This window comes from Rhea americana, unplaced genomic scaffold (assembly GCF_003343005.1).
Source record: "Rhea americana isolate MKP2758 unplaced genomic scaffold, rheAme1 scaffold_122, whole genome shotgun sequence".
Classification (NCBI taxonomy): domain Eukaryota; kingdom Metazoa; phylum Chordata; class Aves; order Rheiformes; family Rheidae; genus Rhea; species Rhea americana.
Genome location: NW_028185284.1, coordinates 1,050,547 through 1,061,791, shown reverse-complemented (window position 1 = coordinate 1,061,791; position 11,245 = coordinate 1,050,547). Strand labels below are relative to the sequence as shown.

Genomic DNA, 11,245 nt, shown 5'->3' with positions numbered 1-11,245 from the left:
GGGGGGGGGGGGAATGGGCATGCTAAGCTTCCAAACAGAGTAGTTGAAACCATAAATCCAAATTAACCTTGTGATAGCTTAGCCTCAAGTCACGTGTTGGTAGTATCTATGTACTTCTGAAGTGCTATGACAGAAGTAAATTCTATTTATGAAGTGGTATATTGAGACTATAGCACAAAAGTTCACCATTCTCTGTAGGAGAATAAAGGTGCACATAATGAAAATCAACTACTACTGAAAATTTATGGTAACAATACGCTTTTTAAGATTTTTAGTAGCAGATGCTTTAGTTTGAGACTTGAAAGCTTATGCAAAATATTCCTGTTTCTTATTCTGTACTAGTCCTTTTAATCTTAACTTAATACTATGTGTCGGGGAGTTTTTTCCTAAGCTGTCCATAAAAACTTGAAAATGGTAAGAGATTGCTTTAACAAGTCTAACAAGTATGTTAAAATACTAATGTAAGCCATCATGTAAAGTAGTAATCTAATTTCATTATATCTGGGGCAATCTGCCTAAATAACTATGCTGAGGTACATGTGGCATGGGGGCTAACTGGAATATCAAGATATAACTGAATAGATTGTATTTTGAGGTTGTATTGTGTCTATTGTGAAGATTAGTTTCAAATCTAGTTTACCAGTGTTTATGAAATCACACTGCTTTCGTGGAAGGCAGAGGTGTGTTATGCAAAGGTGCAGGTACACCTGTTCCGATCTGGTAACTGACATGAAAACAAATTTCCGTGTTGAACAAGGATCACTTTTAAGCTTCAGTGAGAAGCACAAAAAATTTGATTGTCTTTTAATTGTTGTTTTGTCACATGATACACATTGCTTTAGTGTATAGTTTCAACCTTGAAACTGACACAAGTTGAAGGTAAGGAGTGGAGCTTTAGTGTGTAAGTGCCACAATACTTGTGAGTCTTTGACCTGGTGTGCAATTGTTTCAATTCCACACGTAAATCCTGAAAAGAATTACATATTTTGGAACACTGTAACACCTTAGTTATTCTTGGAGATCTTCAAACTTTGTTTTAGAAGTGATACGATATAAATTTTGGCCTTAGACATATTCCTTTAATAAATGCAGCAAAACCTATCTGTGTCCTTTTGAATGTATATAGCAACTCTTGACAAATGAACCTTTCAGCTGGTAGACTACAGGAACCCTGATAGTATACTGTCAGTATTGCATTTGTAAATAGAAAAAACTTGTCATCAATAACTTCTGTTTCAGAACATAGAACTTCTAAGAACCTTTTCTTTCAAACTCATCAGATACTTGTTTTGTACACTTATACTGCAAAACTACATTTTTTTTGTACAGGGTGTGGTTGTTAACTTCTTTACCAGTTGCATTTAATTGTAGAGATCTGAACTTCTCCTCTTGTTACAGTTACCTCTATTTTTAAAGAGTCAACATCACCTTTCACTGTTCAGTGATTTTAATTATACAAATGTGGGGAGTGAGGGAGAAGCAAGGTTTTTCAAATTAATCTTTCTCCAAGGAGTACATACCAACCATTAACTATTATTAAACAAAAACTTCATCAGGGTTAGCTGTGTATTGAACCTAATTTAAAAACTATTTTTGGAGGTGAGGGAGGTGTGTTTTTACATTCTGAAAAGTCCATTTTCGAGTGGCTACTTTCCTGGGAAAGTTTAGTTTCTGTTGGGCAAGTAGAAGCCTTTGTTAAAATCATAGTCCATTCAGAAAGATCTGAACAAATATAAGAAATGGTTTGAAATCTTCCAGAACTAGATTGGAAGTTTGCAGTTGTGCTATTAATAACTCAGTGGCTTCTGACACTTTAATCTGCGTGATGTGTACATCTTGTTCTATCAGATTCTTCTCTTCTATAGACTGAAGACCTATTACTATATAACATTTCTGTGATGATACACTAGAGAATACACCTAAAAGCAGAACAGTAGATACCTCATATCAAAAGACTTTGTGTGGAATAGTTTTTTTTTTTTTTTTTTTAATGCTCATTTCTTTTGTATGCTCTTCATCAAAAAATAATGAAAATCATCCTCTCAAAATATTTATTAGTGAGTGGGGAGATTTTTTTCCTTCTTCCTGTAAATGCACGAACTAACTTCATAGGCATTCTCTTTTGTCTCCAGTCTAAGTCTGCACAGCTAATTTAAAGAGAAAGAAAGTTCTTAATGGAACCAAGAACAGGAAGTGAGAAGTTTTACTTCAGCTTCATTCCTACTAAGTATGCACATAGTTCAAGTGCATAAATGCAACGGCTTATCAGTAATCTTTTGGTGATACTTTAGATGGAAAAAATAATAGTACCAGTTTACTGAGAATGGCAACAATTATAATTTTCTGAAACTACTGAAAATGACTGAGTTTCAGTAGATAATATTGATGATACTTTTCAGTTTCTAATCTAAATAGTCACACATAAATGAACTTGACTAATCATTACAAGAAAAAGCTGTTTTCAGTTTCTTTTGGATGTTTAAAGGCACCTCATGCATCACTATTTGAACACCAAAGCTATTAGTAATGGCTTTCTCGTATTTTTCAGAGCTTTTACAGTATGAAGAAAACATGTTTTTAAAATGTGGATAATTTTGATTTGAATAGGTGCATCATTAAGTTCACTCTGAAATATCGTTATCTTAAAGACAGTCTCCTCAGGGGAATTTCAAGGCACTTCCCTAAACAAATATGAGAAGGTATAATAACTTGCTGTTGCAAGCTGTTCTGGATTTGGTCCATATGAATTTAATTCTAGCTTCTAGAGTTTTCAGTATTTTTCTTTACTCAGATTTATGCAAAAACAGGAATATAGACTGGGAACTCACTTTTCTGATATAAAGATTTTTTTTTAATGTTGGAAGGCTGTTTTAGTAAAGCTCCAGGAAACATAAGTACATTAAAAATAAGCAAGTTCAAATAAGTATGCCTCATACGTTGCTCTCAGCATTTAAAGTGTAGGGTTGTGACTTCCCAAGAACAAATAATTGCACTCTGTGGCATCATTACTTACCTAAAATCTCAAGTTTAGTATTGCATTAGCACCAGGCTGAATTTCTGGCATGCTGAATTATCGAAAGGCTCTATTAGAACCTCCATACAGCTTTGGAAACATTATTTTGGGTTATTGCAGACTTTTCCTAAAGAAATAGCCATTACTTCATGGCTGCTGCTCTTTGAAAGACAAGAAGTAAACTGATCAAGAAGCGTGATTCCCTGCTACTTAGACTTATGCATGTTGATTAAAATATGATGACTCTGTTCTTCTTTTACCAGTGCTTGTAGTCATACCTACTCTGCTGCTAATAGACTAGGACAGGCACACTAACTGATGAGACTGTAGGAGTCCTATCTCAAAAGGAGGAGGAGGCGAGTGTACTTCTCCCCTTACTGGAGATGCGTCCCAAGACTCGAACAGCAACCCTGCCTTCCCTAGTGCTCTTAGGGGGAGAGAGTGCCCACACTCTTATGAGGAGCAGGGAAAGTAGAGTAGTGTGTCTGCTGCTGGCTAAATAAGGTAGAGCTGAAAAATTTCTTGAGACACCTACCAGACTGGCATGGAAGTTGAAACCGCGAATCTCGCCCTGGTAAGAGTTGTAACCAATTCCAGCAGCTAAAATGGGAATTCGTACCAAGGCGTTCTGTCTCACTTCTTGATACGTATTTTGTATTATAGTTGTGTATCTCTACAGCTGTTTGAATTTCTTGTGCTGTCTCTTATTATTTTTGTGATGTAATTTCTTATGTGTACTTCAGTTAATTCTGAAAGTGTTGAAGTGAAAAGGTGGGCAAGTTGGGATGAAATTTGTTCTATCGTTGACTGTAGATACATATACAAATTTTATTTGATAGTATTTTATAATTAAAACTGGCGTATGTTATGTGCAGTATACGTTCTAAATGGAATTATTAGTGATATGTATATATACACAAACAATAGAACTATCTTGCAACTTACACTACTGTTTTTTAAACCATTAGATTGTATAGTAAAGTTAGAAAGTAAGAAAAGTATCTGTTAAGACTGTCAGTGTAGTTCTGCACATATTCATTGTTATAGTCTTCCATCCTYGTATTACGATACAAGGTCAGTAACTGTTCTTCATTTTTGATGCTCAGCTTTTTTGATGGAGGACAGTGGAATATGCACTGTGTAATATTGTGATCAGTTTGACGGAACTCATTTAATTACATGTTCTGTAGGATATGAGGATTTCTCTTGTCCACAGGCCTATCTTCGTAACTGCTTATTCCCCCGTCCCCCCCACCTGTAAGTGAAATCACAATCCACTCTTTATGTGTGTCCTCCCCTTTTTTGTTCTGAAATCTATTCATTGATTTTTTTTTTTCCTTCCTTGCCAGTTGTATAGTGGAAAGCTTGACTACTTAACACTTTAAATGCTTTAGTAGGTGTTTGGATTCTTTTAAATCATGAAGCTGACCAAGTCAGGATTTGATCAAATGATGAACCACCCCTCTGAACAAAGGATTGTCTAGTCAACAAAAAGATCTAAGTCATCTGCGTTAAAAGTTAGGCTGAATATCAGAAACGTCATCTCTTAAAACCCCTGCCTAGTCTCAATTTTTGTTTAATTAAAACTCCTAATTTTCTGGGTTATTTCCATGCTAAGAAAGTGCTTGGGAGTTCTTAGCTGAATTCCTGTGTCCTGGAATCTGTCTCATACCATTAAACTCTTTAAGAGTATTTCCTTTCCTTTACATCAGTGCCAACTAGCAATTTTCTGAGACAGTTCTGGTTAGAGTTTGAGGTTAGAGTGTTCCAGGGACCATCCCACTGGGGTGTTTTATATGGTCACTCAATTTTGATGACCTGGAGAGTATGCTAGCCTAGATGTGAGCTGTTCTGGCCCTTACTCTGTAGGACTTCTCCCAGGCATGTTGAACTTGAGATACAACTGAAGAGTCCAACCTGATCACTTCATTGGCAGGACTGATCGGTTCACTATCCCTTTTGTAATTTATAAAAATCATTGCAAACTTTTAGAATGTTTTTGGAAGTAGTGTTGGTAATTTCCTTATCTTAGTCTGATCATTAGCTTTCCTGCTATTGTTTTTCTAATATTTCTTTAGTTGAAGGGCTTTCCATGCTCTTTGATTTCCAGGTTCATTTCAAAGATTAGGGTAGATGTCCCTCCAAATGGAGAGCACCCCTCTTGGAGACACACCTTTAGACAGCAAGGAATTGAACATTAGCACGAAGAATAGAGCAGGTCATTGGTTTGTGCATTTGCCTAATGTGTTTGGGTGCAGCTATTACTCCCAGCTGTTTCTTTAGTTTAATGTGACATGTACAAAACCGATCAGAAAGCAGTGACTGAAACATGGAATCACAGAGCTCTGTCTGGAGACTGCTGTTGAGTTTGTTGTGGCTCTTCTGAAAATATTTGTTCCAGCAGAGGGTAAGAGGTGGGGGGGAGACAGGAAAAAAAAATGAGAACAATGTGCTGAAAGAGCAACAGACTTTTTAATGATCAGGGGAGGAAATGATAAAGTTTGCACAAACCTCCGTTAGTTAACTAAATGAAATCCATATGCATAATCATTCTGTGCATTAGTGTTGGTTAGAGGGATGATGTTTCCCCTTAACCTAGCCAGCCTAGCTGTTCTGGTAAATAGCAGCTCAAATGGATTTTTTTACTGTTATACTTTCTTTTTTGCCACCCATACTTCTGAGGACTGTTAGAGAAACTGTTTTAGAGTGGCAGTAGCCAAGTGGTAGAAGAGTCTGGGTCAATTTGGGATGGCTATTCCTCATTCCCATTTAATTTCCTAATTTCACGTCTATTGGTTATTCCTGAGTGTGCCTCTCAGGCAGTTCTATGCTGGAGGCRAGATTTCAAGCCTTAGTCAGTTTTATGAAAGCGAGTGTGCTTTAATGAATTGTTCTGATTTTGATGAGTTGACATATTTGTGTGGGGAGGATTCCCTTGCCTAATCTAGGTGTCTTGTGCCCATTTAGGTGGTATAGTGTATTGCCACTTCAGAAGGACAAGAATCTCCTGTATGGCTTTGTGTCATGTCTGCTAACCCCGTGTGGATGGCTCATTTTGAAGTGTCTCAAAAGCTACAAGACACCTGTTTTAAGCAACTGAATTGGTGCCTCTGTGTCAGAAAAGTCTCCAGTGAACTCCTTGCTGGTGTAAAAGCCCACGTGGTAGTTTTTAAAAGGAAAAAATACTTCAATTGAATGTAGTACTTATGAACTCTTCATAAGAATTTACTAGGAGGTTTGAACTGCTGTTCCAAGTTCTTTCCTACAGATTATACTTTAGCAAGATGCAGTGATCAGAAATCTCAGGCTTTTCAAATGATAAAAAGGTATCTACCTTTCTGGAAAGTGTTTTGCAATGAGCTCAGACWGCATGAGTTCATGCAGAGGTAGATTATGCTTGCTTTCCCATCAGTGACTTTGAATTGGGTAGTGGTAGTCACAAGCATTGCCTAAACTATTGCTTACGAGTTAAGTGAGACTTTTGTATTTTTAATTTGAGATTCAACAATTACAGCAGAGTTAATGTGCAGGAGAGCTATCTTAGAGATCTATTTCATTTGACATTCATTGGTATTTTTCTTTCGTTAAAAAAATGCATCTCTTCTGTTTTTGCTTTAGTTTTTTCTTCTCCTAAGTAATCCCTACATTTCCTCATGTCTGCCTATGATATCCATGTGTTTAGAACAGTCTCTGATAGGTTGTGTTGAACCTTTTCTTAAGATAATTTAAATTCTCATCCATGTTGTAGAGCATTTCACTGTTTACCCACCATAATGATTTTAACTTCTGTGTTATATTTAAGTTGTGAGCACCACACTGTGCTATACTTACAAAACTGTCTAGCGTGTGAGGCAACCACCATGCTCCATTAGAAAACTATTTTAGTTCTTTGGCTTTAAGAGCTAGCTTAGACTGTTAGTTTATTTTGCAAATGAAAAGCTTGTCAAAATTTACCAAATTCACTTTTTTCTCTCATTGCAGAACCCAAAACTGTTTTGTTTAGAATGCTTAGTGGTTTTTTTCATTCTATTAATTTAAAAATCTTTAAAATGTTAATTAAAATTAACACCACCCCACCACCCAAAATTAGCTGCTTGGTAGTTGTGTATCAGGGAAGTTGGGGTGGAGAAGAGTGATGAGTATGGCCAAGAGTACTTTTAGGCTGACATTGACTCTATCTGCCAGTTGTTCCCATGGCTTTTGTTGAGGTTTAAAAGCTGAAGTCTTTCTATACTGTTGTTAGATAAGGATGGAAGGATCCTTTTGTTTCATTTTGCATTGCCTGTGGAAATTAAGCATATTACAATTTAAAATCACATGTGTTACAGGCGAAGCATATTACAGTTCGTCTTCTGTGGTTTTAGGTAATACAGCATCAAGAGTTGCAGGTTATAGGAGCAGATAAGTTTAATTCCGATCTTAGTTACAAATCTAGTTAAGTGTTTAAGGGTGGGCCGTTACAGTGGTTTCCTCCAGTGTCGATGCATGAGTTCTAGCAGAGGAAGTGGTCTAATTTGCACATTCTGCTTGAATTTGGAGAGAAGAAAATTCTCTGGTAGTCAAAGGGATGGGTAGCATTACTTAGCAGACTTTTTGAGGATATGGAACATGGGTGTTTTATGGAGAGTTGAAGATTGAAAAGGGTGAGTTTAAGAATGAGAGAATAGGCACACTAAAGCAAGCTCTGGTAGCTCTGCAAGCTAGTGTATTTTGCACTGAATAATACTGAGTGCTGTAAACTAGGTTGTGTTATTACTTATTAGAAACTTATTAAGGATATACTGGTAAGTAACCAAGTTCTTAAGTAACTGGTATGTTCTTGCTAGTTCGTCTAGTATTAGAGATTTGGAAGACCTGGATCTATAAAGCTTTTATTTTTCCTCCTAACTCCACAAAATCATTAGGTTAGAAATATTTGGGTTTTGATTTTTATGGAAGTTTAGAACAATTAACTAACTAGTAAATCATAGCAATTGAAACTTCGGTTTTGTGTCGAGAAATTGCAGTGGGCACCTCTATTTTAATATTTTATTGGTAGAGAGAATTATTTCAGAGTTGGAAAATGTCAGAAATGTTTGAAGTATTGCAATGATTAGAAGTTAGAAAACATTTATTTAGTAAATATTTATCCTAGTATCTCCAGTTTTTAGAAGGCTTGGATTTTACAAATATCTGTATTTTTGCAACATTATTGCCTTGACTGTAGCACAGCTGTTCTCTTGAGGCACCGTTGCAGGGACTCTCAGGAATAAGTGCAGTTTAAATATGTCAGCGTCCTTTCTCTAAAGTTACTGCATTTTCTTTAAGTTTTGGAATTAATGTRTAAAAACAATTTTAGTGAAAAGTAAGTAGTAGCAATAGATCATCCTGAAAAATATTCATCCTTTTCATGTATTTGTTCCGTTCTAAAGTATATTTTTTGTTAGGAAGAGGTGCTTTCAGGTTATCTACATCCTCAATTCATTGAGCTGATCTAGGTGAGCTTCATTTGTTTGCTACTATAAAAATGCCACTCTAATGAATAACTTTAAGTCTAGAAGATGCAATTCTGATTGTACTACCTGAACAGATTCTAGAATTCTATTCAGTAATGACTCTGTATTGCCCAGTAACTAATAGCTAAAGTTGGAACTTTGTAAAGCGAATTCTAACTTCCTGAATTAAAATTGAAACAGCAAGGAAAGATTTGTCACTTTTGTCATTGATTTAATAATCTGGATAGCCTAACTTTTTTTAAAAAAACACTTTTTTTGATTGCTTACTTTCTTGTACGGTAATTCTAAAGAAGAAAAATTCTGAAAATAGATTATCTAAATGTTTTTAACTAATCCAGTGTTACTATGCAAACTGATCTGCTGGCTAAATTCCTATATATTTCAAAGGAATGCCAGGAGCATCATTTTTTTTTTTTTTCAAAACTGTATATAAAACAACTGAGTTGGCCTTATATACCCAAGAGAGCTAGGGGGAAACAGGTGAAAAGTAAAAATTTGTGGTATCCTGGAAAAACAGAGTCTTGTGTTACAGATCACAGGCTATGTCTTTAAAAGAAATGATAATTCGCAATATGAGGAGTTGAGAGCTCTTGGTTTTTTGTTAGAATTTGTTGCTGAGGACTGCTTACAACCTAACAGTTTTCCAAGAATGGAGGTGTCCTACCTCAGGACAAAACAAGGACCTCTTTAATTTATTTTCCTGTACTTTGCAGATTTTTTTAAAATAGTCTTTCTAACAATTTTTGTACACTTACTGTTAGAAAATTAAATGTTTTTCAGCCTGTGTATTGACAGTCTTAAGGCAAACACTTCTTTCATTTGCATTAGATGAACTGAAAAATCTAGGGATATATTAATAGAAAGGAGCAACTGAGTTATAAGTAGCATAACTTTTTTGTCAATCGTATTTAGGCTTGATCGTCTCTTTATTTTACTGGACACCGGTACAACGCCAGTAACAAGAAAAGCAGCTGCGCAGCAACTTGGGGAAGTAGTGAAACTGCATCCTCATGAACTGAACAACCTCTTGTCTAAAGTAAGTATCTCTCTCTTAACACTCTATCAACACTTTTAATGTTAAGAATAAAACTAGCTTTGAGATGTGTGTGTTATGTGGGAAGACACACAATGTAGCCTTTTGCAGTACTCTCTGAAAACAGATGAGTGAAGAAAATTAGACTGCTTTTGTTAAGCCTGCTGCTATGTCAGCCTCTGAGATGGTTATGCAAGGCAGGTTTCCTGTTGTATTTAATATTGATATTCCKGTTAAGTTCAGTTTTTAATCTATAAGGAGGAGCTCTACTACCTCTTAAAATTTCTGCTTCTGCCTTTAAAGATTGTTAGTTGTATGATATAGGGCTAAAAATATAGGAGGATGCATGCCTTTAAAAGGGCTGGAAAATGGAAACATTTCCATTAGTTTCAGACTTGAATCTGGCCAAGTCCAGTAAAACCACCAAAAATAGTTCATGTCTGACAGCTGAAAACAGCTGAGTGACCTCAATTCTGTTCTTATTGAACAGGTGCCCTCACCACAATTGGTGCTATCAGCAGAGTGGCCAAGGAGTCATGAATATCAAACSACTTTCAGTGAAACAAATAGTTTTTCCAGATTCAAGACACAGTGCTAAATTAGTTTAGAGAATTATATGTTGCAAAAGGTGACCCATGTTGTCCTTCTTCAATAAAATTGCTTCAAAGTTTTCAGATCCATTAATCTTTTTGAACACTCTCTTTTAGAAAGCAAAAACAGTTTCAAGCTTAGCTCTGTGCTGGAGGAAATAGTGTACATTTAAAAAGGAAGGTTTTACTAAATTTGATGGATGAGACTTAATACATCTTCAAAGTTCTTACTGTCTTGCTATTTGCAAGGCTTATGACTAAGCAATGTGAGTGAATAGAAAAGGTTGCTTGTGTCCTTTTTTTTTAATACATATATTCTTGTCCTTTTTTTGCTGTGTTTTGAATATTGACTTAATCCATAGCATTAAGTGTATTTTATAGTATTTAACAGCTTGTGGATGTTCTACAAGCATATTTTTAGCCAATCTTGGTGTTTTTTATTCTTTTTTTTCTTTTTTTTAAAAGACCTAATTCATTGTACAATCTTTCTTTCAAGGTGTTAGTATATTTGAGAAGTACGAACTGGGATACTCGTATTGCAGCTGGCCAGGCTGTTGAAGCAATAGTGAAAAATGTACCTGAATGGAATCCAACTCCAAGATCAAAACAAGGTGCTTGTTAAATGAATTATGTAGAGTTAATTGTGTATCTGATGCAACCTGACTGTGATATGAGACTTCTCAAGGAAACTGTGCCATTCTGTTTTTATGAGCACTAGATGTGTTTGGACTGTAGTAAACCTCTCTGGCTTTAGATGTTCATATTCGGTTACAGCAATGCTCTTGACCTTCTTCTCAAATTCTTACGCATGTGCTCTGTACCCACAAACTTTTACTCTTGCACTTAAAAGGAATAACGAGCAAAGCAAGAGAAATTTAACCAGTTAACTTTGTTATAATAGTTTGCAGACGCTTTTCTCCTTTGTTCTGTTCACCTGCTTATAGCACCTTTCTAAGGAAGTTGAAATGGTCACTTGCTGCAGTCTATTCTGTTTGCATTCACTCTGCATCTGAAATTGTTGTGTTAAGGATGTTAGAAGGTATAGCCCTGCCGCTGCTTTTAACAGCTTGCTTATGGACCTATTGTCTGTGATTTTTGTCTAATTCCTTTTTGA

General features: G+C 35.8%; 1 protein-coding gene across 1 annotated transcript in view; it reads left to right on the top strand.

The window, feature by feature from the left end:
- Window positions 1–11,245, top strand: part of BTAF1 (B-TFIID TATA-box binding protein associated factor 1) — a 52,887-nt gene that overhangs the window by 1,039 nt on the left and 40,603 nt on the right. Inside the window, exons 2-3 of the mRNA XM_085325719.1 lie at window positions 9,421–9,544; window positions 10,628–10,742. Coding sequence (XP_085181845.1) covers window positions 9,421–9,544; window positions 10,628–10,742 — 239 coding nt within the window. The remainder of the gene's footprint in view (window positions 1–9,420; window positions 9,545–10,627; window positions 10,743–11,245) is intronic.